This window comes from Jaculus jaculus, chromosome 6 (genome assembly GCF_020740685.1).
Source record: "Jaculus jaculus isolate mJacJac1 chromosome 6, mJacJac1.mat.Y.cur, whole genome shotgun sequence".
NCBI lineage: Eukaryota > Metazoa > Chordata > Mammalia > Rodentia > Dipodidae > Jaculus > Jaculus jaculus.
Window position 1 is genome coordinate 32,964,507 of NC_059107.1, and position 27,418 is coordinate 32,991,924.

Below are 27,418 nucleotides of genomic sequence, written 5' to 3' on the forward strand. Positions count from 1 at the left end.
AAGGGCCTTGCTTGCAAAGCCTGATGGCCTGTGTTCAATTCCCAAGTCACTCATGCGAGCCTGAGCCAGACACAAAAAGTGGCACAAGCAGCAAAACACACTGATGTGTGTGTACCCACATGCGCACACACACAGGCAAATAAGCCAAAGAAGAGTCAGCCTGAGCTAGAGTGAGCCCCTACTGAGAGAGAGAGAGAGAGAGAGACAGGGAGAGAATGTGACCATGACCAGATGTCAAGGGTCTTGCTGGGGGAGACCATGATCTCCCTTCCTCCCTCTATCTTTTCAGGGCCGTTCAGTTGTGAGGGAAGAGGTACCAGCCTAGAGGTGGGAGACGCAGCACAGCCTTTCTGACCTGCACACACTCCAGGTTCTACCCCTCAGAACCTCATCGTCCTGCCTCTGCAGACCTCACCTGTACACCACACCCCATCGCTGCGTTTCTCCTGAGGGGGCAACACTTGACTAGGTCTTGTGTATTAGCTTTCCGTGGCCATGAACTCGATACTTGGGAGAACAACTGAAAGGAAAAGGAGTCCTTACTTTTGCTCATGGCTTCAGACCACAGTTATTGGTTCTGTTGGCCTGTGTGTGTCACAGATTAAAGGGAATATAGGAAGGGGCCAAGGCAAGATAAAGTCCCCAGGACAGCCTCCCCCACAGTGACGTACTGCCCCCTCTGGGCTCCACTTTCCACTTTTCACCACCATCCACGAATTCATCATACTATGAAGTGATCAGTCCATTGATTAGGTCAGTGTTCTCAGGATCCGGCCACTTTCTATAAGCCTATCAGGGCTGGGGAGATGACTCAGCAGTTTAAGGCACTCGCTTGTAAACAAAGCCCGCCGACCTAGGTTCAGTTCCCCAGTATCCACAAAAAGCCAGATGCACAAAGTGGTGCATGTGTCTGATGTGTGTCTGGAGTTTGTTTGCAGTGGCATGAGGTCCTGGTATACCACTGTCTCTCTCTCTCTCTCTCTCTCTCTCTCTTAAATAAATAAATAATACAAGCCTACCAGCTTGCAACCAAACCCCAAGTACATGAGCTCACAGGGGATATTTTATATTTAAATCGTATCATTTTGAGAAGGTTCTCTCTGCTTAACAGGGAGAGAGGCAGTTACCCTCCCCCACCCGATCTTACCTCTCTCTTTTTTGAAAAATTTTATTTATTTATTTGCAAGTGACAGACACAGAGAGAAAGAGGCAGATAGAGAGAGAGAGAGAATGGGTGCACCAGGGCTTCCGGCCACTGCAAATGAACTCCAGATGCGTGCACCCCCTTGTGCATCTGGCTAATATGGGTCCTGGGGAAACAAGCCTCGAACCGGGGTCCTAAGGCTTCACAGGCAAGCGCTTAACCGCTAAGCCATCTCTCCAGCCCCTTACTTCTCTTTTGGAGGGATAAGGGTAGGCACAGATCAGCTGGCATGCAGGGTAGCCTGGTTTTACCACCTTTCAGAGTACCCCAAACCATCCATACTTCATTGTCCTACGTCCAGCTACAAGTAGCTATTTTCTAGTTCTAAGCCAGTGAAGGGTCACCATGCTCAGGGTCACAGGTGGTTGGAGGTGGTGGCAGGGGACAAAGGGGCTTAGGACTTGATCCTTACTCTTACTGAGTGAGGCCAGGGCCAAGACAGTTGGCGTCTGTGAGCCTCTTGACACCTCATCCTGTAAAAATGATAACAACTGTGTACCTTAAAATTAAGTTCAGGCCAGGTGTGGTGGCGCACATCTTTAATCCCAGCACTCGGGAGGCAGGGGTAGGAGGGTCACTATGAGTTCAAGGCCACCCTGAGACTATAGAGGGGATTCAGGACCCTACCTTGAAAAACGAAAACAGAACACACACACATACGCACACACACACTTAAATCCATGCAAGACTCCGGAGCATGGTGAATGGACCGTGAGGAGCTACGTGCCGTGACCTCCAGGGCAGCGCAGGTGAGCAGAAAGAATGAGGATGCATGTTCTCTTTGGTCTTCTCCACTCGGTTGCATGGCAGTTACCTAAGTGCTCCTGGAGGTGGAGCAGAGAGCAGGCAGCCTGGCCGTCAGGCTGAGAAGCAAGAGCGCAGCATCCCGGAAGGACTCCAGAGCCAGGCTGGCTTCAGGTGGGGTGGTCGGAGGTGCTGATGCACGGTCCACCCCAGACCTGATGATATGTGCAATGTGCCCATGACTGAGGGGGCGTGCCACCTGGAGAGGGATGCAGCCCTCAATCTGGGCACAGACTCTTCACTCATTCAATCCATCCATTCAACAGATACGTATTTAGCATCTGTGATGTACAACACATGGCTCCAGATCCCCAGGATGGCTGTGAACTGGGTTGGCTGCACCTCCATTCTCAGAACTGGCCCAGCCGGGCACCCTTACCCAGCTGCGGTGTCCTTGCCTTGCAGACGCTCATCACGGCCGTAGGACAGACAGTCTACACGGTGGTCTCTGTGCTGACCCTCCTCTTTCTGCTCATGTTCATCTTTGCCATTTTGGGATTCTGCCTATTTGGAACGACCGATAAGGCTGACCTGAATAACTGGGGGAACCTGGCTGCGGCTTTCTTCACCCTCTTTAGTTTGGCCACGGTATGGTGTTTGGGAAGAGTGATGAGGGTAGAGTGTTAAGAAAGAACTGCCCAGGAGGTGTGAGCATGTAGACTTGCTGGGGATCTTGGGTGGGGGGGCTTCCCCATGTTCAGATGGGTAGTTGGGTACAGGTAAGCAGGGGGTTGACATCCCAGGGCTAGTCTCTAAGCATGTGACTTCTTAGATCCTTCCTTATGTCCCTCAGGGTAATCAAACTTATCAGAGTTCTCAAGTGATACTTAATTTGGATGACACTTAAGAGATTAAAAACCCACATGGCCTCTTTGAAAATAAGCTGCCACAGTTCCACCCAGAAGCAAGACCTGAGTCTAAAAGTCTAGAACATGTTGAGCTCAGTAAGGAGTTGGGTTGTACTAGAGAGGGGGCTCACTGGTTAAAGGCGCCTGCTTGCAAAGCCTCATGGCCTAGGTTCGATTCCCAGAACCCACGTGACGCCAGATGCACAAGGTGGTGCATGCATCTAGAGATAATTTGCAGTGCCAAGAGGTCCTAGTGCACCCATTATCCCCCCCTTTTTCTGCTTGCAAATAAATAAAAATATGTTTTTCTTTTATTTATTTATTTATTTGTGTTTTTTTTGAGGTTGGGTCTCAGTCTAGCTCAGACTGACCTGGAATTCACTCTGTCATCTCAGGGTGGTCTCGAACTCACAGCGCTCCTCCTACCTCAGCCTCCTGAGTGCTGGGATTAAAGGCGTGCGCCACCACGCCTGGTGGGCATGTTTTTCTTTTAAAAGATAGTAGTTCTTAAATATGTTTTTAAAGATGGGCCCATCTAATTTTTTGGGGGGGAATAGGAGGTTTGAAGGAAGAGACCCCCTTGGACATGCTGGCCCTTACTTAGCAGACCTCTGAACTTGCAGGCCACCTTGGCTAGGATACAGCCAGTGGGTGGGGAGGCTTTGAAGGGCTGATATGGAAACCGAGGCAGTTGCCTCCTTGGTGGGGCTGAGGCTCCTCTGGCAAAGGTGGTCGGGAGGTCTACTCTGCTGGGCTTTGCCACTCAGCGTACCCTGCTCTGCCTGGCCAGGTTGACGGCTGGACAGACCTGCAGAAAGAATTGGACCAGCGGAATTTTGCTGTGAGCCGGGCTTTCACCATCATCTTCGTCTTGCTCGCCTCCTTCATCTTCCTCAACATGTTTGTGGGCGTGATGATCATGCACACGGAGGTGAGCGCATGCTGTCAGTGGGTGGAGCACGGTCCGGTGGAGGCGAGCAGACAAGGCTCCTAAGGTGGAGTGGAGGTTGGACCACACGCACTCAACTCTTGTCCCGAAGCTCATTGTCCCCGCAGTGGGGCTGGCAGGCCAGTGGAGCTTGGGAAGCCACTTCAACTACAGTGTCAGCTGGAGTTAGGGGCTGGCCCTATGGGGAGACCCCCCACCCCGCCGCCTCCACTGAGGTCTGAGCAGCAGGGCAGGCTAGGAGGAGAAAGACCAAGACCGAGAGGAGAGAGCATGTGGCGAGAACATTCCCCTGACCTCCACCTCCCGACTCGCTAGGACTCCATCAAAAAATTTGAACGAGAGCTGATGGCGGAGAGGCACCTGACGCTTATGGAGGAGAAGCAGGTGATTCTGAAGCGGCAGCAGGAGGAAGTCAACAGGCTCTTGGCCACACAGGTAGGTGGCCCCACAGGCAAGATAACAGACAGACAGACAGACAGATGGGCAGGGCAGACAGGACTAAACGGATAGCCAGGAAAAGAGGACTTGAGCCCAGGTGGCCTCAGGCATATGTGGCCTTAGATAAGACAAAGGATACCTTACCTGTATCCGCCAGTGCCAAACTTTTCTTTCTCTTCTTTTCTTTTTTTAATTTTATGTTTTATTTATTTGAGAGAGCGAGAGAGGGAAAGAGGCAGAAAGAGAGAGAATATGGGTGCGCCAGGGCCCCCAGCCACTGCAAACAAACTCCAGACGCATGCGCCCCCTTGTGCATCTGGCTTACAGGGGTCCTGGGGAATCGAACCTGGGTCCTTCAGCTTTGCAGGCAAGTGCCTTAACTGCTAAGCCATCTCTCAGGCCCTCTCTTTTTCTTTATCTTTTTAAAAAGATTTTTTAAACATTTATTTATTTATGAGAGTGAAAGAGGCAGAGAAAGAGAGAGAGAGAGAGAGAGAGAGAGAGACAGAGAGAGAACAGGCATGCCAGGGCCTCCAGCCACTGCAAACAAACTCCAGATGCATGTGTCCTCTTGTGCATCTGGCTTATGTGGGTCCTGTAGAATCGAACCAGGGTCCTTTGACTTTGTAGGCAAACGCATTAACTACTAAGCCATATCTCCAGCCCTTCCTTCCTTCCTTCCTTCCTTCCTTCCTTCCTTCCTTCCTTCCTTCCTTCTTTCTTTCTTTCTTCCTTTCTTTTTTTTTGTGTTTCTTTTTATTTATTTGGGAGAAAGAGAGAGAGAGGGAGAACCAAGACCTGCAAACAGACTCCAGACACGTGTGCCAGTTTGTGTGTCTAGCTTTACGAAGGTACTGGGGAATTGAACCCAGGCTGGCAGGCTTTGTAGGCAAGCACCTTTAAGCCATCTCCCCAGCCCTCTATTTGTGCGTGTGTGTTTCTATGAACAACTTGAAGTCTTGAGTGCTATGGTTGAGATCCCCCCTTTGTGGGCAGATCTCCACAGCGGGGCTCTTCGGATAGTGATTGCTTTTCTGCCTCTGCACGCTGAGTCTAGCTTTGGGGGGTTCTGCTGGGTCTTGGTCAGTACGTCTCTCCTCAGCCTTTCCTCTGAGGTGGAGATCTCTCCCAGTCCAGCTGTGCCCAAGGTTTGCCCAGGGCCGGAGGAGCCTGTGCACTTATCCACACTTAGACTCTCTCTGGCTCTCGCCTCTGCTCCTGGCCTCATGTCAAGGGCAGTGGCTCGCGAAGCTACGCTGTCCTTTGGGGTCCAGGCTCAGCAGAGTAAGGATGAGTCCACCACTGTTGGGGACCGTCAGGGCGGGTCGCCAGATCTCTGTCCCCTTTTGGTCGCTGAGTTCTCCTTTTGCTTCCCTTCTCTAGAAAAATGTTAAAAAGAGTTTCACTGAGCTGGTGGAGGACTTCAAGAAAACCCTTCTGCACACGGACCCGATGGTCTTGGATGAGTTTGGCACTAGCCTTCCTTTCATTGATGTCTACTTTTCCACTCTGGACAACCAGGATGCTACTATCAACAAGTTAGTCCCAACTCCGGCTGTTCCTAGTCCCCAGGGTTTCTTCAAGGTCAATGTGTGTCACATGCCCTAGGAGGTCGAGGACCTGATGAACAAGGTGCAGGGTGGGTGGGTGGGCCAAGGTCCTTCCTGGGGGTGTAGGGTTCCATGTGCGTGCAGGCTATTGTGTGGTTAGGCCTGTGGCCGAGGGGACTCTGCTCCCCTGCGCCTCCCAGCCGTCCTTCACTTGTATCCAGAGGCCAGCTTCTTCAACCCTCCAGGCTCCTTCTCACTACCCCTTGTCAGAGAACAGGAAAAACACACTGACTGGCAAGTGAAGGGCTGAAGTTCTTGGCCCAGGTCTGTGACTATCTTCCTGTGTGACTTTGGACAAGGGACAAGGGTCTGCCACTTTCCTGTTGCATGAGGAGCCACTGATTGACAATGATATACGTGAAGACCTGGGCTAGGACTTATGCCCAGAGTAAGCTAGCTGGGGTGGTGGTTGGCTCTTACCAAGCAAGGAAGGTGTAAACTCCAGCAGCAGGGCCAGAGTCACATTGGACCCCTGACCAAGAATAGACATAGTTAGTCTGTCTTCTCAGTGGAATCCTGGATATTAGAGAAACTAAAAAAGGAAAGAGCCAGGGCATGTCCACTTTTGGCCCAAGAGCAGGCCAGGCACTGTTTGGGAACCACCACACAGTTACTGCTTGTAGAGCCCAGAGATTTATCCAACCTCATAGGTGAGGAGAAATAACGTGTGTCAGGGGCCCCAGCAGAGGGACGGGTCTAGGGTTCCAATCCACTTGACCTGCTCTGAAGTTCTGAAGTCCTTGCTCTTGACTGACCCCCACATCCATGTGGTGTGGTGGACACACAGCCGCAAGTGGCGAGTGCGTGTGTGTGTGTGTGTGTGTGTGTGTGTGTGTGTGTGTAGCCTGCATTGCCCTCAGACCTCCCTCTCCTGCTGTACCCTCCAGGCTTCAAGAGCTGTACTACGAGATTGTGAATGTACTGAGCCTGATGCTTGAAGACTTGCCCCCGAAGAGGAGCCAAAGCTCAGAATTTGATGAGACATAGCTGGGCATTGCGTGGGGTACTCAGGCACCTGAGGTCTCTCACAGGCTGGGAAAACCACATTAAACACAGGCCATCAGAGCTGGCCCTTTTAGACTTGCTACCACATTGGTATTTCCTTATATTTGAACGCTGGGCCTGAACAGGAACATTATGATACAGTCAACCTGGGGTATAAGAAGTGGGAAGCTTAAGACTTGCCCTGGCCAGAGTCCGTATCCTGGGGCCACAGTGACTCTAGCTTGCTTGGACCCAGCACTAAGGACGCACTGGGCTCTTGGGGAAGCTGTCTAAAGACTCACAGGTCACTGGCGAGCCTCCAGAAGCTCCATCGAGTCTGTGAAGCCACTAAGAGGACTCCCTAGAGCTGATCTGCACAGGCACCCCAGCCTGGAAGAGCTGGGCTCTGTGGGTACCCGCTGCAGTGGAGTCCTTTCTTTGGAAGTGTACACTGATTTTCCTTAGGCTGATGTCAAAGTGTGTGGCATGAGTGGCAGGATTTTGCCATGTGTGGTGGAGTCCTGCCTGGGGGAGTGGGCTACTGGCCACGTGGGCACGTCTCCTACCACGGCCCTGAGAAACAGCACCAGCAGCTTGCAGTTCAGCCTGCTTCCCTCCTGTGACGAGTCAGGACTCTCCACTTAAAAGGTTGGGTTGGGCTGGAGAGATGGCTTGCCTGTGAAGCCTAAGGACCCCGGTTCGTGGCTCGATTCCCCACATTAGCCAGATGCACAAGGGAGCGCACGCGTCTGGAGTTCGCTTGCAGTGGCTGGAGGCCGTGGCGTGCCCATTCTCTCTCTAGCTCTAAATCTGCCTCTTTTTCTCTCTGTCAGTTGCTCTCAAATAAATCTCAAATAGATAAACAAAAAAGGTGGGGTTTTCTGCAACAGCACCTGTGCATTGGGTGCTTTACCTGGCCAAATACCTGTCAGCTGCTTGCCATGGCAGAGCCACTTGAAGGTCTCAGCAGGACAGGGTGGCTGGTACCCCGTTCTGCAGGGTAGCACAGAACTCTGACAATATTCACTTTCTACCCATTGTGGGGGTATATGCCCAAGTCCTGTGATCTTACTAGTGTCACTCAGACAGAGAGGGAGATAGGTTCTGAGTAGAGCTAGGGTGGGAGATGGGCATACCTGTACCTGTATACAGAAGGATCTCCCCCACCGACACCACCACACACACACTAGGCATCCAAATTATCAGAAAGCACATGGAGCGGTGTGTGAGTGGATAGACACACGGCACTCATGGCTGGCTAATGGGCTCCCAGCCTGGGTGATGATACCCTCAGGTCAGGAAGCAAGAGAAGGTGGGAAGGAGCCTTTGCATGGTTCCATCCATATGTGGACCGTGGTTCAGTGATCTGTGCTACGCTCTGATTATTCCATGAAGAGAAGCCCATGATTTATGCTGGTTCTCCCAGTTACAGTGCCGATAATCCCCCAGTTTCCTTGTTTGAATGTAGAGAGTGTAGATTTTCTTTTCCTTTCTTCCTCCCTCCCTCCCTCCCTCCCTCCCTCCCTCCCTCCCTCCCTCCCTCCCTCCCTCCCTCCCTCCCTCCCTCCCTCCCTCCTCCCTCCCTTCCTTTCTTTCTTTCTTCTCTCCTTTCCTCCCTCCCTTTTTTTTCTTTCTTTTTCTTTTGAGAGAGACACAGAGAGAGATAGGGGAAGAGAGAGAGAATTGGCACACCAGGGCCTCAGCCACTGAAATCGCACTCCAGATGCTTGCGCCACCTAGTGGGCATGTGCAACCTTGTGCTTGCCTCACCTTTGTGTGTCTGGCTTATGTGGGATCCAGAGAGTTGAACATGGGTCCTTAGGCTTTGCAGGCAAGGGCCTAAACTGCTAAGCCATCTCTCCAGTCCTTTTCCTTTTTTTTTTTGAGGTAGGGTCTCACTTTAGCCTAGGCTGACCTGGAATTCACCATGTAGCCTCAGGATGGCCTCAAACTCACAGCGATCCTCCTATCTCTGTCTCCCAAATGCTGGGATTAAATGCCTGCCCAGCTGGAGAGTATTTTCTAAGACTGAAATTGTTTCATGTGCAAATGCTCACTCCCTTAAGGCCACAATGAGCATGGTGAGAACAAGGTGAAGGAAGGATTACTTTCAAGGGCGAGACACCTTGCCCTGCTGTGGAGAGCCCGTGAGGGCAAGGTGTGCCCTTCAGTTACCTCTGTGGGGATGCTTAGGGGTGGGCTTGAGCTTGGTCAGGTGTCTCTGCTTTTGTGATAGGGAGAGAAACTCAGGGCCTTAGTGTCTGGGGAGGAACTTGCAGGAGGGCTCTCATAATAGCCCAGTAAGCATGGAAGGCAGGACAGTTGCTCCAGTTCAGGCCTGGGGGAATGCAGACATTGTCAATTGCTCATGGTGGGCATATGCCATCTTAGCTCAGGAAACACTAAAACACATCTACTTGCTCCCATCAGGAGCCCTGGGAATGCCCTATAGCAATTGAAAGTGAACAAAAGATTTAAAACTTTGCCTCAGAGAGGTCAGGTACAAAGTGCCCTACTTTGAGAGCTAGGAGACTGGGGCTCCTTAATGGGTGATGTTGGACAAGGTATCTGTCCTCTGATAAGTGGGGTCAGAAAACTGACTAGTTATGGGGTCTAAAGAAATGGCTCAGTGATTAAGGTGTTTGCTTGCAAAGCCTAAGGACTCAGGTTCAATTCCCTAGTACTTATATAAAGCCAGATGCACATGGTGGTGCATGTATCTGGGGTTTGTTTGCAGAGGCTAGAGCCTCTGTCATCAATAAATAAATAAAATATTTTTTAAGGTTCAAAAAACAAAACAAAACAAAACACTCTACCAGTTAAAGTATCAAATTGATTACATGTAAGAGTGCAAGAAAAGATGTCTTCAGGGCTGGAGAGATGGCTTAGCAGTTAAGGTGCTTGCCTACAAGGACAAAGGACCCAGGTTTGATTCCCCTGGACCCATGTAAGCCAGATGCACAAGATGGTGCATGCATCTGGAGTTTATTTTCAGTAGTTAGAGGCCATGCTGCACCTATTCTCTCTCTCTCTCTCTCTCCCTTTCTGCTTCTCTCATATAATAAATAAGAAAAGATCTCACCTCACCATCTGGTGCTTCCTGGCCCTCAGCTGGCTCTACCCTTGCTTTCCTCTATGAGTCATGGGCTGAGAAGGTCAGCTGAAAGGTGGCAGGGAGGAATGAATGAGCTGGAGCAGAATGGAGGTCAGGATCTGCTGAGGGTTCCTATGTGAATGGGTCTCCAGATGGAACTGGCTCAGAATGGGCAGATAGAGTCCAAGGCCCAGAAAGGTGACCCTGGGATGTGGAGTCCGATGGCAAGTCACTTTTTTAAAAAGTATTTATTTATTTGAGAGAGAGATATACAGGAATAGGCAGGGAGAGAGAGTGGGGGGGGGGAGGGAGGGAGAGAGAATGGGTGTGCCAGGATCTTCAGCAACTGAAAACAAACTCCAGATGCATGCGCCCCCTTGTGCTGGCTTATGTGGGTCCTGGGGAGTTGAACCTGGGTCTTTTGGCTTTGCAGGCAAACACCTTAACCGCTAAGCCATCTCACCAGCCTGCAAATCACTTTTAAGAGCACAAGAAGAGGCTTTCAGGGAGCGGAGAACTGGGAGGGGGGGCGTGCACGGAGCTGGCCCAGCACTTCTGGCAGCAGACACCGATGGATACTTGGCGCCGAGTCCTGTAGCAGCATTCCTGTTGGGTTCTGTCGGCCTGCAGAGCAAACGCTGGCAGCTTAGAAGTCCCATGTGAGCTCTCACCAACTCAAACAGGCTTGGTCAAGACCTTCAATTGATTTGCTGGGGGCAGAAGTGGTTCTGCTTGTCTGGGCCTGGCTGTGGAAAGAAGGACCTTCCTTCTCTCCTGTGGCCTTGGGTCCAGCAGGGCTGTGGCTAACTCATCTTCAGCCTGTCCACTTGACGTTGCCCTAAGCTTCAGGGGAACCTGAGATTGAGTGTCCTGCTCACAGCCAAGCCTTCCCCCCGGTTCTTATAGGAAAGATCTGGAGATGTGGTCAGAAAAAGGGCAGGAGATTAGTGTGACTAAGGAGGTCTTCTCAACACGCTGATGGTCCACTCTTCCCTGAGGAGAATTTCTTTGAGCCTGGTCAGCCACCCTACCTCAAGTGCCCTTTTTTGTTTCATCCGATGGGAGAGTGGCGTAGCCCTGGACTGGAGCGGCAAGGGGAGTATTGTCCATCCTTGACCAGCCCCTGGGTTTGGTTCATGGCCGATGATCAGACTAACAGGCACAGCAGAGAGAACGTTTGAATCTGCCGCCAGGAGCTGAGAAAGGGGAGGGACCTGAGGGCTTAGGGCCTGGGCCTTCTGGACACTGGCTTTGACCTGACTGTCATGAGAGAGGGGGACCTGAGTGTCCTTGTGGGTTAAGAACTGGATACTTGTTATCTGGGAGAGGCAAATCATGATTGAGATTACTTTTCAATTATTTTTTGTTGCTATACCACTGTACCTTTTAAAGATTTTTAAAAAATTTTTTATTTATTTATTTGAGAGCAGCAGAGAGAGAGAGAGAAAGAGAGAGAGAGAGAGAATGTGTGTGTGTGCCAGGGCCTCTAGCCACTGCAAACGAACTCCAGATGCATGTGCCACCTTGTGCATCTGGCTTTTGTGGGTCCAGGGGAATGGAGCCTTGAACCAGGGTCTTTAGGCTTCACAGGCAAGCACTTAACTGCTAAGCCATCTCTCCAGCCCCCACTGTACCTTTTAAAAATGGTAGAGCTGGGTGTGGTGGCACATGTCTTTAATCCCAGCACTTAGGAGACAGAGGTAGGTGGATTGCTGTGACTTGGAGGCCAGCTTGGGACTAACAGAGTGAGTTCTAGGTCAGTCTGAGATACAGTGAGACCCTACCTTGAAAGAAAAACAAAACAAAGTAAAATAAAAATGGTGCCCTATGAGTAATAGATTAGACCATGTGGAGTCTGGATTTTATTTAAGTCATATAAAAGAAGCTCTGGGAGTAAGGGAGTCCAATTCAGCAATGGATAGCTTGCCTAACAGGTGCCCTGAGTTCCAACCCCAGAACTGAGAGGGAGGAACAGAGAAAGAGAACCCCTTAAACTGGGAAATTTTAAGAACAACTTGAATGAACTGGAAAACAATCTGTGCAAACCCTCATGTCTATAGACAAAATAACCTCCATTTGACATAATTTAGCAAGGCTCTTGAATCCACTCCTTCCCTGATATTTCAAAGTCAAGAATTAAGCTCCTGTGGGCCCAAGAGATGGCTTAGTGGTTAAGGTGTTTGCCTGCAAAGCCAAAGGATCCTGGTTCAACTCTCCAGGACCCACGTAAGCCAGATGTACAAGGTGGCTCATGCATCTGGAATTTGTTTGCAGTGGCTGGAGGCCCTGGCATGCCAATTATCTCTCTCTCTGTGCTTCTTTCTCTTTTGCAAATAAATAAATAACATATATATTTTTTAAAAAAGAATTAAGCTCCATTCTGGTCTTCCTAGTGCTCAGGACTTGGAGGATTTGGAGGAGCGTTCACTGGCATAGCATTTGGTGGCCTAGCTTTACTACACTTTCAGCCAGTTGAGATGTATCCCAGGAAGTCATAAGCATAGAGTTCTTCAGCAGCATTTCCTCATACAGGGACTTTTGAGAAGATGTCAGACTGGCCCATTCGTTTTTAGTGACACCCACGACCCTATCCTCACAAGTCACTGCTTTCTGAGAGTTGGGTGGTAGAGGCAGAGGAGACATCACCAAATATCTTTTCCTTTCTTTCTTTTCTTTTCTTCTTGCAAATCCAAAGGACCCCGGTTCGACTCCTTAGGAGCTACATAAGCCAGTTGCACAAAGGGGCACATACATCTGGAGTTCATTTGCAGTGGCTGAAGGCCCTGGCATGTCCATTCTCTCTTTCTCTCTACCTGCCCATTTCTGTATCACTCTCTCTCTCTCTAAAAAAAAAAAAAAAAAAAAAAAAAAAAAAGCTGTCTTTGAATCTTGATGCTGGGCCAGAGGAGGAGGAGCAGCCCCAGAAGAGGTCAGGCCAGGACTCCAGAGGTACAGCCTGTTCTCTTTATTGGCTGTGGAAATACCGCCTTCCGCTTGCCAGCTCTTGTGTTTACTGGCTAGCTACCTTCACGTGTGCAATTTCAATCCCATAACCCCCAGGGATGTGCATTGTTCCCATTAAACAGGTGGTAAAACTGAGGTTCAAAGGGTGATGGTAATCTATCCGAGGTTGCACAGCTAAGGGGGAAGAGCCAGGCTCCCCACGCAGCGAGCGTGGTTCTTCAGGTTCTCTGTATGCACCGATCTCCCTTGTTTCGTAGGTGGGCAAGCTGGCGCTCAGCAGGACCCACGTAGCCAAGATCAGCACTAGGGCAGTCGGTATTTGAAGACGGGCCACACACATACCCCTCTGCCCCGCTGGAGAATAGTGACCTTTTTCTTTCTTTTAAAACTTATTTCTGCAACTTTTCAAAGTCAAGTCATGATCCCTTCCGAGCAGAAGCCTGACTTGGGAGGGCAGGGGGCTGCTCACGCGGGTCTTGGTTGGTGGGGTTTCTTGGCACTTTCTCGGTGCCTAGTAAGGACTCTGAAGTCGGCTGGCTATGGGAGCCCTAGAGATTGAGAGGAGGCAGGAAGCAATCAGTGTGTGCAGAGAGGGTGGTGACTGCGGCGCCTAATCAGGAAATTACAGCCTGGGCAGAGAGAGGGTTTGGCCTAGATGTCGCCTTTCCCCGGGCTTCAGCACGGCAGGACTACATGGAGACTTGGCTGCCAACACCTGGGTGTGCTGAGCAGGCGTGAGAGGCTCAGCAGGCATGACGTGCCCACTTCTTTGGTGGGGTAACTGATAGCTCATTGACGGGTGGTGGGAGCCAATGGTTGCTTACCAGGGGACACCTTGAGAGAGGCTCTTGGTCAGAGTTTGGCTGGAGAAGGTGTTTTATTATTAATTTTTAAAATACATTTTATTTACTTATTCATTTTTATTTATTAGAGAAAGAGAGAGAGGGACTGAGAGAAAGAGAGGACAAATGAACTCCAGACGTATGCACCACCTTGTGCATCTAGTTGATGTGGGTTCTGGGGAATCAAGCCTGGGTCCTTAGGCTTCGCAGACAAGCACCTTAGCCGCTAAGACATCTCTCTAGCCATTATTATTATTATTTTACCTGAGCTTTGGCAAAAAAGGTAGGAAGTAATTTTCAGGTGGACAAACCCAGTTGTAGAACTGTGCATGTAGGGACACCCCATGTTTGTTAAATGGAAAAAAGGGTCTGGGGAGATTGCTCAGTGGTTAAAGTGCTTGCTTGCAAAGCCTGTTGGCCTGGCTTCAGTTGCTCACTACCCATGTAAAGCCAGATGTACAAAGTGGTAAGTGCATCTGGAGTTTGTTTGCAGTGGCAAGAAGGTCTGGTTTGCCCATTCTCTCTCTTTAAAATAAATGAATATATTCAAAGGAGAAGCAAACCCATACACACAATGTGGCAGTGAGATTTTTCTTCCCTTCCAGGTGACAGAAAGAATAGAGAAAACTTAGTGCGAGCCTGGCTCTGGACAATGGGCCCTCTTGTTCACATTTGGTGACACAAGGCATGGCCTTGTCATAAGGCAAGGCAGATTAGCTTTCATATATGTGGTGACGATGACAAATCCAGGAAGATGCCCGTATAAAGATGGTTACCATAGCTGGTTATAGAAGAAACATTACCTAATAGTCATTGGTGAGAAAATGGGTTGAATTATTATGATTCCATACATATAGCTATGGTTTGTTGATAAGAGATAATCTTGGTATACTATTATTATTATTATTGATTTTCAAGGTAGGGTCTCACTCTAGCCCAGGCTGAACCTGGAACTCACTCTGTAGCTCCAGAGGTGATCTTTCTACCTCTGCCTCCTGAGTGTTGAGATTAAAGATGTGCACTACCATGTCTGACAATCTTAGTACTTTTTTTTTTTTTTTTAGGCAAGCCCAACAGACTGGCCTTGCTTATGAGAGAAAGGGAGAGGGAGAGGGAGAGCGAGAGCGAGCAAGAGAGAGAAATGGTGTGTCAGGGCCTCCAGCCACAGTAATTGAACTCCAGACACATGTGTCACCTTGTGTGCATGCGCAATCTTGTTCATATGGCTTATGTGGGATCTGGGGAGTCAAACGTGGGTCCTTAGCTTCTCAGGCAAGCGCTTTAACTACTAAGCCATCTCTCCAGCCCAATCTTGGTATTTTACTGAGTGAAAAAAGTAGTTTCTGGAGCAACCTCTGATATCTGTCATGCAATAGAAAGTGAACACACACCATATATATATATATACACATACATACATACATACATACACACATACACACACACACATACATACATACATACATACATATGGACGTGTCTTGTGGGACATCTGGAAGGATAGTCATGTAAATAGTAGTTTGAGTGATTTGACTTGTGTCTTTACTTTGTTCTGAACTTTTAAATAATTTATTTGCAAGGAGAGAGAGAGATAGAGATAGAGAGAGAGATAAGGAATGAATGGGTGTGTCAGGGCCTCTAGACACTGCAAACACGCTTTACATGCATGGACCACTTGATGCATCTGGTTTTACATGGGTACTAGAGAATTGAACCTGGGCCAGCAGGCTTTGCAAACAGGTGCCTGCAACTGCTAAGCCATCTCCCCAGCCCTTGTTTTGAACTTTCTGAATTGTAAAGCATTAATTTTATGATCAGGGAAGAAATATAGTTTTCACTCTGTGTTTATGTTAAGATATGTGAAGCGTGTGTGCATGCATGCATACAAACACACACACACACACACACACACACACACACACACACACACACACACACACCACGAGGCCGAGAGCACACATTGTATGTGCATCCGTGTGGCAGATGGAAGGGTATTCCAGGCACAAGGGAAAGAGGGAAGTTGCTTGCACAGGGTTTGGGGATGCTGAGAAGTTAGTCTGTCTGCAGCTTGCGGTGTGAGGGGCCCTGCAGGGGAGACAGAAGGAGCTGACTGGAACAGAATCCTGGGGCCCCTGAATGGTCTCCTGGCTCAGTTGGATTTTAAGGGACAGGAAGGAGCAGTGACCTGGCCAGGTTTGAGTCCTGCTGCCCCTCAGAAAGTGGCTGCATACCCTCATCTGCATTCGCAGCTTGTGAGGGCTTTTCCTTGCTTGATCCAGGCTCGCGTCTACTGCGCACCCATTCTCATGCCTGCCCTCCCTTCTTGGCTCAGCACCTCCCTCCCCACGAGGAGCCTTCCCAGACTGTTCCCTTGGAGCCTTGGATTTCTCCTTTCCCACCCTCTCACCCTAGACCTTTCTTGTTTTTCTTTAATCCCTTTCTCCATGGACCTTTCTTCTCCCAGAAATAGTTGGGGACAGATGTAGAGTGAGCAATCAGGACCTAACATCTGGATGCTTGAGCTCTGCCAGGCATAACCAGAAGTAATGGTTTGTTGATAAGACATAATTTTGATTTTTTAAAAAAGATTTATTTATTTTATTTACTTATGAAAGAGAGAGAGAGAAAGAGAGAGAGAGAGAGAATGGATGCACCAGGGCCTCTAGTCACTGCAAATGAACTCCAGATGCATGCGTCACCATGTGCATCTGGTTTACATGGGACCTGGAGAATCGAACCTGGGTCCTTAGGCCTCACAGGCAAGCGCCTTAACTCCATCTCTCCAGCCCTTGGTATATTTTTTGTTTTTTCGAGGTAGGGTCTTGCTGTAGCCCAGGCTGATCTGGAATTCACTATGTAGTCTCTCAGGGTGGCCTTGACCTCATGGTGATTCTCCTACCTCTGCCTCCCAAGTGCTGGGATTAAAGGTGTGCACCACCATGCTTGGCTTGGTATTTTATTTTATTATCATCATTTTCTATGTAGGTACTTACTGTAGTCCAGGCTGGCCTCGAACTCTCAGTGATCTTTCTATCATTGCCTGACAGAGAGAGAGAGGACATGGCAGCAAACAGGTCCAGGCACGGTGCCTGACACACCCTGTATTACAGATGTGGAGACTGAGCTTGACAGGCTACGTATGTGGCTGTGGTTAGTCAAGCAGCAATGTCTGGCTCCAAAGCCTGTACTCTTAGCTTCTGTGAGCTTCCTGGAGGCTGGCTGGTGGGGGTCAGTGGAGGAGGCAAAAGGAGGGAGGGACCTTCCTGTGTCCTGCTGCTCAGAGCCTAGGGCAAATGTGCAGGCTTGGAGGATGCTTAGAACTCAGGTGACCTAAGGAAAGTGATTCCAGCTCACCCAGGAGGGAATGCCTGACTCCACTGAGGTCCTGAAGCTGGGTAGCATCCCTGTTGCAGCCTTAGGTGGGCCAATGCCCCCAGTCCAGGAAGCAGTGAGTTGCTCCTGGGAGGGCACTCTCCCAGAGGCTGGACGGAGAGTGATCTTGGCTACATTAACCAAAAAAACAGTGGCCTTTTGACTCATTGGTAGAGTATTGTCCTAGAAAGCTCAAGGTCCTAGGTTTGATCCTCAGTACCATGGAAGACAGGGAAAGAGGAAGGGAGGGAGTGTTGTATAGCAAATTTCTTCCTGATGGGGAGGAGGGAAGCTCAGGAGACTCGGGCAGTAAATGAGTCTGGGAGAAAGGTTGCAAGACCCAGCACCAATGTTGTATAAAGGGAAACCAACTGCTTAGGAAGAGACTGTGCCATTGAGCCACCAGCAAGTTGTGCAGTGTGCTTCAGACCCTCTACCAGCCGAGCCACCTACAGGTTGTGCTCCAGAGATACTGGAGAGGGCTTTTCCTCTTTTCCTCCCTCCCTCCCTCCCTCTTTCCCTTCTTCCCATGTCTCTCTCTCCCTCCCCTCTTCCCTCTCTTCCTTTCATCCTTCCATCCTTCCATCCTCCCTCCCTCCCTCCCTCCCTCCCTTCCTTCTTTCCTTCCTTCCTTCCTTCCTTCCTTCCTCTCTCTCATGGTGAGAGGGTTTCAGTATAGGGTCTCACTGACCTGGAATTCGCTACGTAGTCTCAGTCTGGCCTCAAACTCACAGATCCTTCTACCTTGGGGCCTCTCGAGTGCTGGTATTAAAGGCATGCACCACCACACCCAGCTGGGGTGGGCTTTTCAGTGGTGTAGCTGCCTTTGAGTCACCCATGCTTCTGTCAGTAACTCCAATAAGCTCATTGGTTTACCAAAACTGGTTGAAACTGGTTGTCTGGTGCAGTTGTACCTAGGTACGTTCTCTGTGCCCTATCTGGGGTGAATAGATGGGGAAAAGGATTCCCACAACAGGGAGGAAGGGAAGGAAGGAAGGAGAAAGAGAAGGAAGAGTCTACATTCAGAAATTCTCCAGATTGGGGCTGGAGAGATGGTTTAATGGCTAAGGCACTTGCCTGCAAAGCCAAAGGACCTTGGTTCAATTCCCCAGGACCCACGTAAGACAGATGCACAAGGGGGTGCATGTGTCTGGAGTTTGTTTGCAGTGGCTGGATGCCCTGGTACACCCATTCTCTCTCTCTCAAATAAATAAATAAAATATTTATTAAAAAAGAAGAGAAAAAAAAATTCTCCAGATGTGGGAGGTCATGAAGTTGAAGGCTTTTGTCCACTTGAGGCAAAAGATACCTTAAGGTCCACATACTGGTAACACCCAGGGATCCTTTAAACCCTGACAGCAAACTCCATGGAAGCAGCAGGCTGGCCCAGTGCCTGCTTGGCGGGGGGAAACTGGCACCATGAAAGCCAAGGGTTTCAAGTCCCAGTGACTTCACAGGAAGCAACTGGCCAATTCTCCAAGACATGACAGCCACAGAGAAGCCGGCACCTGGGTCTCCCTGGTCTCCTAGCTCCCTCTTCCAGACACCCCCGCCCCCAGCCTTGGCTGAGTAGGTGACCCTGCCTGGGAGGCTGAGGGAGTCTGGGAACCGAGTGGGCTACATCAGCACCTCTGGGACCCGGACAGTGGGAGAAGCTAAAAGGAGCCAGACACCTCCCATGAATTGTATGTGGCTATCCCTCTCTCCAGCTTAGTGATCCAATGGGCATGCCAGCTGGGGAGGTGGAGGAGGGACTCTGGCCATACCATGGCAATGACTTTGGGGGGTCTTTAATGTCAAAATTTTTTTTTATTACATTATGTACGTGTGTGCCTCTACGAGCAAGTGCGTGCACGAAAAGGCTGCGGTCTGGGTGGGGATCCACGCCCATCCTAGTGTGCCCTGGAAAGCTCCCACATAGGCCGCAGGCGGAGCGCTCCGGGGAAACCCTGCCGGGCCTGTCACAACCTGGCAGGCAGGGAAGTGGCCAGCCACTCTGTGGCTGTGGTGGGTGAGTTTGCCAGGCACTTTCCGTGAAGTTGCTGGAACATTAAACCCTTGGTTCAATTAAATGGGTTAATCAGCTTTGTCTGACTGTGATGAGTAATAATGATAATATAATGTGATAATAACAATAATAGTGCCATTAGCCATGATTATCACGCGTGCTGCACTGTCCCAGGCACAGAAGGGAAGTACAGCATACATCCCCCCTGCTCAGGCCCCTTTTTCCACTCATAAAACTCCATTCTTCAAAACTGTTCCAATCCAACTCCCTATATCCATTTTCAGGACAAATTACTAACACTTAAAAAAAATTGGTCCATTTTGCGTTGAAAGCCAAGTCCCAATTACAGTGACTTTCCTCTCTATGTTAGAGACATGGAAGGGGGGAGGGGCAGGGAGCAGAGGGGACATGGGATATGTTGGGGGAGGAGGGGGAGGAGAAGGGAAGTAAGGAGCAGTGTACGAAGGAAGAGAGGGGAAAAAAGCAAGCCTTCTTGCTTCAGTAAAAATGTATTTCTGGAATGATGTTTCAGTTTACTCAGGCAGAAAAATTAGGAATGGTATGCCTATTAAGCGGGCTAAGTAAGCATGACTATTTTTAGTAGTGTAGTAAAACCTTGGTAATTTGGGGACCTCTTTAATAAAGATTCCATGATCAGGCTGGCTGGCAGGCATTGTGTGTGTGTGTGTGTGTGTGTGTGTGTGTGTGTGCAGGTACATAGGCGCTGAGTTGGGAAGAGGTGCTCTGAGAGACAGGATGGATTCCTTAACAGAGCCTTTTTCAAACACTCGGCTCTCTTAGCAATACAATCATGACAAATGATTGTTCTCAGTGGTACTTACAAGTTTATTATCTGTTTAAAGAAGACTGTATTTGAAAATAAAAATTTGCTTTCTGGAAAAAAAAAGTCGATAGAGACCTACTTGACACCTGTCACATGGGCCTTCCTCCCCAGGTTGCTGAATCCCACAGTAGTTGGTGCGTCCTCGGGGAGGGAGTAATCACTGGAGCCTGGTGCTGAGGACAGGGTTTCTGCAGGCAGAAGGCCACTCCCTACCTTGGGGATTACAGGCTTTTTTTTTCTTCTCTTTCTCCTTCCTCTCTCACTTTCCCTTCCCTTCCCCTTCCCCTTCCCCTTCCCCTTCCCCTTCCCCTTCCCCTTCCCCTTCCCCTTCCCCTTCCCCTTCCCCTTCCCCTTCCCCTTCCCCTTCCCCTTCCCCTTCCCCTCCCCTCCCCTCCCCTCCCCTCCCCTCCCCTCCCCTCCCCTTCCCTTCCCTTCCCTTCTTTCTTCCTCCCTCCCTCTCTCTCTCCCTTCTTTCCTTCTTTCTTTCTTTCAACTTCTTCAAGGCAGAGTCTTTATCCCTGGCTGACCTGGAACCAACCCATAGCTCCAGGCTGGCCTCAGACTCACTACAATCATCCTATCTCACGCCTCCTGAGCTGGGACTAAAGATGTGAACCACCATGCTCGGCTGGTGTTTCTATTTTTAAAACAGTATTTTCTGTTCTATTTCAAACAAAAGAAAGAAATTTTGAAAAGGACAAACAACCAAAAAATCTGTATTTCTCTCCTTCCCAAGGTGACTAGTGATAACACTTGGTATCTGTCTAGGAATTTCTCTGCAGGTGTAAAAAATGTTTGCACATATAAAAATGCCACTGTACTACTATCACATAGTTCATCTTGCCTTTTTCCACCTTATTTACTTTCTGATAGCGAAGCTCATTTTAACAAGCAATAGCAAGCCCATCATTCAATCCTATGCCTCACTAACAGAGAAATGCCCTTCGCCCTCCCTCCTGGTTCCCAGTGGACAGTACAGGATGTGTCCTTCATGGACTCCCGCTGTTAGTCACACTGCATAGAAGGACGGAAAATCGGGGTGAAAGTCCCATGGAGGGTGGCTTTGCTGGGACCCCGTCCCCAGCACTGGGATTAAAGGCGTGCGCCACCACACCTGGCTAAATTTAATCTTCTTAATGGGTACAGTTCCATGGCATTAATTACACCCTGTATGTTATAACCACCATTCGCTCCAGAACTGTTTTGTTTTCCCAACTGAAGCTCTGAACCCGTGAAACGTTAACTTCTCAGTCCTCTCTCCTCAGCCACCGACCAATTGTCTGTCTCCATGAATTTGCCTATTCTGGGTAGCTCATATAAGTAGAATCTTTGTTGTTTAGTGTCTGGTTAATTTCACTTAACTATATGTTAAAATTTTTTCCCTTTTAGTGGGGTGTAGTGGTGCTTGCCTTTAATTCCAGCACTCGGGAGGCAGAGGTAGGAGGATTGCCGTGAGTTTGAGGCCACCCTGAGACTATATAGTGAATTCCAGATCAGCCTGGACCAGAGTGAGACCCTACCTTGAAAAAAAAACTAACTAAAAAAAAAACATTTTTTTCTCCCTTTTAAAGGCCCATTAATATTATTTTTTAAAAAGTTACCTTATTATTTTATTTATTTCAGAGAAAGAGAGAGAGAATGGGTACACAAGGGCCTTCAGCCACTATAAATGAGCTCCAGATGCATGCACCATCTTGTGCATTTGGCTTACTTGGGTCCTGGGGAATTGATCTTGGGTCCATTGGATTTGCAGGCAAATGCCCTAACCACTAGCATCTCTCCAGCCCAAGGCTGAATAATATTCCACTATACATATACATCATGTATACATTGATGGGCATGGGTTACTTCCATTTTGGGGCTGCTGTGATGTTTTAGCTACTGCTATGAGCATAGGTATGCAAATATTTCTTTGAAGCCCTGTTTTCACTTCTTTTCATTAATATACCCAGAAGTGGAGTTGTTAGATTGTGTGACAATCCCATGTTTAACTTTTCAAAATTGATTGTTTATATGCACATTGTGTGTGTGTGTGTGTGTGTGTGCAAGCAAATTCATGTCTGGCTTTATGTAGGTGGCTGGGGAACAGAACTCAACAGGTTTTGCAAGCAAGAACCTTCAGCCACTGAGCAATCTCCACGCCCCTGGGTGTTTAATTTTTCTAAGGAATCATCATCCCTGGTAGTAGGACCATTTTTCATTCCCATCACCAATAAGCACAGAGTCCAGTTTCTCTCTATTTTCATCACCCTTGATATTTTCTGGGTTTGATTTTTTAAAAATATTTTATTTTTATTTATTTGAGGGAGAGAGAGAGAGAGAAAGAAAGAATGAGAATGGACTTGTCAGGGCCCCCAGCCACTGCAAACAAACTGCAGATGCATGTACCACCTTGTTCATCTGGCTTACTTGGGTCCTAGGGAGTTGAACCTGGAACCTTTGACTTTTCAGGCAAACACCTTAAGTGCTAAGCTATCTCTCCAGCCCCTGGTTTTGATTTTTGATACTAGCCATCCTCATGGGTGTGTGGTGGTATCTCGGAGTAGTTTTTTGTTGTTGTTTTTGAGGTAGGGTCTCACTCTAGCCAGGCTGACCTAGACTCTGTAATCCCAGGTGCCTTGAACTCACAGTGATCCTACTACCTCTGCCTCTCGAATGATGGGATTAAAGGTGTGCACCACCATGCCTGGTTATAGAGTAGTTTTTTAAAAAATTAGCAAGAGAGAGAGAGAGAGAGAGAGAAAGAGAGAGAATGAATTGATGTGCCAGGGCCTCAGCCACTGCAATAAAACTTCAGATGCTTACACTATCTATTGGGCATGTGCAACCTTGTGCTTGCTTGACTCACCTTTTGTGCATCTGGCTTATGTGGGATCTGGAGAGAGATCAAGCATGTGTCCATAGGCTTTGCAGGCAAGTACTTTAACTACGAACGCCAGCCTTATTTATTTATTTTTTTTTTTTTAAGGGAGGGACAGAGAGACATAGAGAGTTAAGCTTTTGAAGTATTTTATTTACTTACTTGAAAGAGAGAGAATATGGACATGCCAGGGCCTCTATGAACAAACTCCAGACCTATGTGCCACTTTGTGCTCTGGCTTTACCTGGGTACTGGGGAACTGAATCCAGGCTGGCAGGCTTTGCAAGCAAGTGCTTTAATGCTACTCCATTTTCCAACCCTCAGAGTAGTTTTTATGCACACATTTCTGCTGAGTGCCATTGACTTTCTAGTGTGCTCATTGGTCATTTGAACTATAGTCTTTGGAGAAATGCCTTTTGAAGTCTTTGCCTATATTTTCAATGGGTTGCTTTAAAAAATGTTTCACTGCATATATACTTTTTTTTTTTACAGTTTTTTTTTTTTTTTTTTAAGCTGGGTGTTGTGGTGCATGCCTTTAATCCTAGCACGCGGGAGGCAGAGGTAGGAGGATTGCCATGAGTTTGAGGCCACCCTGAGACCCTGAGACTACATACTGAATTCCAGGTCAGCCTGAGCTAGTGTGAGACCCTACCTCAAGCCACTGCAAATGAACTCCAGACACATGCTCCACCTTGTGTATCTGGCTTATGTGGGTTCTGGGGAGTTGAATCTGGGTCCTTAGGCTTCATAGGCAAACACCTTAACCACTAAACCAACTCTCCAGCCCTAAAAAATATTTTGTATTTTTAAATTTATTTGAAAGAGAGAGAATGAGAAAGAGAGAGAGAGCGAGCGAGAGAGAGAGAGACAGGGCTTGCCAGGGCTTCCAGCCACTGTGAGAAAACTCCAAATGCATGCACCACCTTGTGCATCTGGATGAAGTGAGTCCTGGGGAATAGAATGGCTTTGCAGGCAAGTGCCTGAGCCACTAAGCCATCTCTCCAGCCCCCTTAGATATACTTTTTTTTTTTTTTAAATTTACTTATTTGAGAGCGACAGACAGAGAGAGAAAGACAGATAGACGGGAGAGAGAGAGAATGGGCGCGCCAGGGCTTCCAGCCTCTGCAAACGAACTCCAGACGCGTGCGCCCCCTTGTGCATCTGGCTAACGTGGGACCTGGGGAACCGAGCCTCGAACCGGGGTCCTTAGGCTTCACAGGCAAGCGCTTAACCGCTAAGCCATCTCTCCAGCCCCCCTTAGATATACTTTTAAAGCTGTCTGTGCTGGGGAATGGATGACTGAGTGGAAGAAGAAGGCAGGGGACAAGAGAAAGGGGGGACTGGGGAAGAGGGAAGGCAGCAGTGTATATGGTGAATATATGTATATGTGTTTGCTGCACATGTCTGTGTGTGTGCACATGTGTGTGTTTGCCTGTGGAGACCAGAGGTTGACATCACATGTGTGTCCCTGTATCACTGTCTGCCTTATTCTTTGGGACAGGATTTCTTTCTTTCTTTTCCTTTTTTTTTTTTTTTTTGTGTGTGTGTGTTTTGTTTTTTGTTTGTTTTTGGAGGTAGGGTCTCACTCTAGTTCAGGCTGACCTGGAATTCACTATGTAGTCTCAGGGTGGCCTCGAACACACTGCGATCCTCCTACCTCTGCCTCCCGGGATTAAAGGCGTGAGCTAGCACACCTGGCTCGGGGACAGGGTTTCTTACTGAACGTGGAGCTCGCTGATTTTGGTCAGCCTAAGTAGCCAGCAAGCCCCAGGATCCTCTGTCTCTGCCTCCCTGGTGCTGGATTACAGGTGCCACGGCTGACCTTTTTACATGGGTGCTGGGAATCTGAACTCAGATTCTCATGAATTGAGCAGCAAGCGCTTTACCTGCTAAGCCATCCCGCAGCCCCTCAACTTTTGTTATTCAGCAAATACCTGGGGAGCACCTAGTCTGTGCCCCGCACTTGTCCCAGTTTCTCTCCGCAGCCCGTGACCCAGGTTGCCAGGCTGGCGCTCTGCGGCCACAGCGGCCTTGCTCTGTTGTCAGTGCCGTTCCGTAGGAGGCAGTGCTGGGACTATTAAGGCCATAGGCTCTGCAGTCAGCCAGCTGAGGGGTTGAGTCCCAGTGTCGTGTGTGTGTGTGTGTGTGTGTGTGTGTGTGTGCGCGCGCGCGTGCGCGCGCGCGCGCACGCTCTGCATTAAGCTGAGTCACGTCAGAGAAGTCAAGCTTGTAAAGCGACAGGGCCATGTGAAGTTAACCAGAGTAGCTTCCACCCTCTGCGAAGGCTGTCCTGTCCTCTGCATCCACCTTGCTACAAGCACAGCTTCTTACATGATAGACCCATTTCTGGAGGTCTCTCCTGGGTGCTAGGCAGCCTGTAAGCCTGCTGTGGCAATGCCAGCTAGTCAGGAGGCAGGATCTAGGAACCTGCAAGGCAGTGTCGAAGAACTAGGAAGGGGGCTGAGTGACAGGGACTGGAGGGGCAGCTTTGTTTTTATTATGATTGTTTTAAAACATTTAAAAATATTTCATTTAGCTATGTTATAGAGGAAGAGGCAGAGGCAGAGAGAGAGAGAGAGAGAGAGAGAGAGAGAGAGAGAGAGAGAGAGAAAATGGACAATGGGTATGCCAGGGCCTCCAGCCAGTGCAAATGAACTCCAGATACACACGCCATCTTGTGCATCTGGCTTCATGTAGGTACTGGGGAACCAAACCTGGACCTTTTGATTTCTCAGGCAAGCACCTTAACTGCTAAGCCATCTCTCCAGCCCAAAACATTTTATTTATTTATTTATTTGAGAGAGAGAGAGAGAGAGAGAGAGAGAGAGAGAGAGAGAGACAGGCCCAAAGATAAAGACATGATATGGGCATGCCAAGGTCTCTTGTTGCTGCAAATGAATGCCAGAAGCATGTGCCACATTGTGCATCTGGCTTTACATGGGTACCAGGGAATTGAACCTGGACTGGCAAGGTTTGCAAGTAAGTGGTTTAACCACTGAGCTATCTCCCCAGCTCTTTTATTATTATATTTAATTATTTGCATGTGTGGGGTGGTGGTGGTGGATGCCAGGGTCTCTTGCTGCTGCAAAGAAATGCTTTATGGGCTGGAGAGATGGCTTAGCGGTTAAGCGCCTGCCTGTGAAGCCTAAGGACCCTGGTTCAAGGCTCGGTTCCCCAGGTCCCACGTTAGCCAGATGCACAAAGGGGCGCACGCATCTGGAGTTCATTTGCAGTGGCTGGAAGCCCTGGCGCGCCCATTCTCTCTCTCTCCCTCTATCTGTCTCTCTGTGTCTGTCACTCTCAAATAAAAATAAATAAATAAAAAGTGAACAAAATAATTTAAAAAAAATGCTTTATGTGGGTGCTGGGAAATTAACCCTGGGCCAGAAGGGTTTTGCAAGCAGGACCAGCTAAGAGGGAGCTTGAGGTTTAGGGCTGTTAGTACAGATTTCCCCCCTCTTTTTTTTTTTTTTTTTTTTTTAACCAGGAAGTTTTCTAGTTCTGTTGACTGAGTCCAGTGCTGCCCTGAGATTGAGAAGGCCAATCTTGGGGCCTGGGGCCTGGGGCCTTTTCTTTCTCTTTCCCAGAGGCTAGTTGAACCCAGCCTTTTGAAGTGAGTTAAAATTTTAATTTCCTTCACCAGAGTACAGGAGTGATTCACATCACAGTGAGCAGGCACACAAACCCAGATTAGCCAGCCTACTTTCAAGTGCTGACTCTCCCGCTTAGCTGGGCCATCTTGGGCAAGTCATTGATTCTCCTTGAGCTTCTGTTTCTTCTGGTGAAGAGTAAGGATAAGAAGCCCCTCCCTCCTCAGGTCACTGTGAGGAACAGGGGCTACCATGCTTGTAAAGTGTGTGCCTGGGATTCGGGGTTCAGTAAGGGCCCAATGTTAGTGATTACAAATACGATATTTGGGGAGCAGCCGTCGCCGAGCCTGGGCCCCCTGCACCATGCCCTTGGAGAAGACTTTCAGGCAGCGCCATACCTTCGAACAGAGAGCAGGAGGTGTCCGGCTCATCCCACCAAGATCTGGTCATCGTAGAACGAGACAAAGGTGACAGCAGCTGCCTGTCCTGGATGAAACCAAGTTCCTTGTACCTGACCACGTCAACACGAGCGAGCTCCTCAAGATAATTAGAAGGCGCCTACAGCTCAATGCTAATCAATCCCTCTTCCTCCTGGTGAACGGGCGCAGCATGGGGAGCGGGTCCACACCCATCTCTGAGAAGTATGAGAGTGAGAAAGATGAAGAGGGCTTCCTGTATATGGTGTACGCCTTCCAGGAGACGTTTGAAATGAAGCTGTCTGTGAATATCTTAAGTTTTTAAAACCCTTACCAAGGACAAAAAGGGCCGTTACCAGCTGAGTTTGATCAGTTCATCTACTCTGAGCTCATCAGAACAGTAGGTGCCCACCTAGGGGTGTTAGCAAGATTTTTTTTTTTTGTATTTCAGCCAGAGAAACCGAGCTATCCACACAAGCACATTCGGCTTTTGAAAACTATTATTTAACCTGAACTATCTTGTTTTCAAATTTTAGAAGTTTAAAAATAAAGTACTTTGCATCTTAAAAAAAAATATGATATTCAGGCAGG

The 27,418-nt window shown here is 48.8% G+C and overlaps 1 protein-coding gene and 1 pseudogene across 1 annotated transcript in view; both read left to right on the forward strand.

The window, feature by feature from the left end:
- Positions 1–6,840, forward strand: part of Catsper3 (cation channel sperm associated 3) — a 29,480-nt gene extending 22,640 nt beyond the window's left edge. The window contains exons 4-8 of the mRNA XM_045152179.1: positions 2,414–2,596; positions 3,647–3,787; positions 4,121–4,240; positions 5,627–5,781; positions 6,741–6,840. Coding sequence (XP_045008114.1) covers positions 2,414–2,596; positions 3,647–3,787; positions 4,121–4,240; positions 5,627–5,781; positions 6,741–6,840 — 699 coding nt within the window. The remainder of the gene's footprint in view (positions 1–2,413; positions 2,597–3,646; positions 3,788–4,120; positions 4,241–5,626; positions 5,782–6,740) is intronic.
- Positions 6,841–26,774: 19,934 nt separating this feature from the next.
- On the forward strand, positions 26,775–27,152 carry LOC101612978 (annotated as a pseudogene).
- The last annotated feature ends 266 nt before the right edge of the window (positions 27,153–27,418 follow it).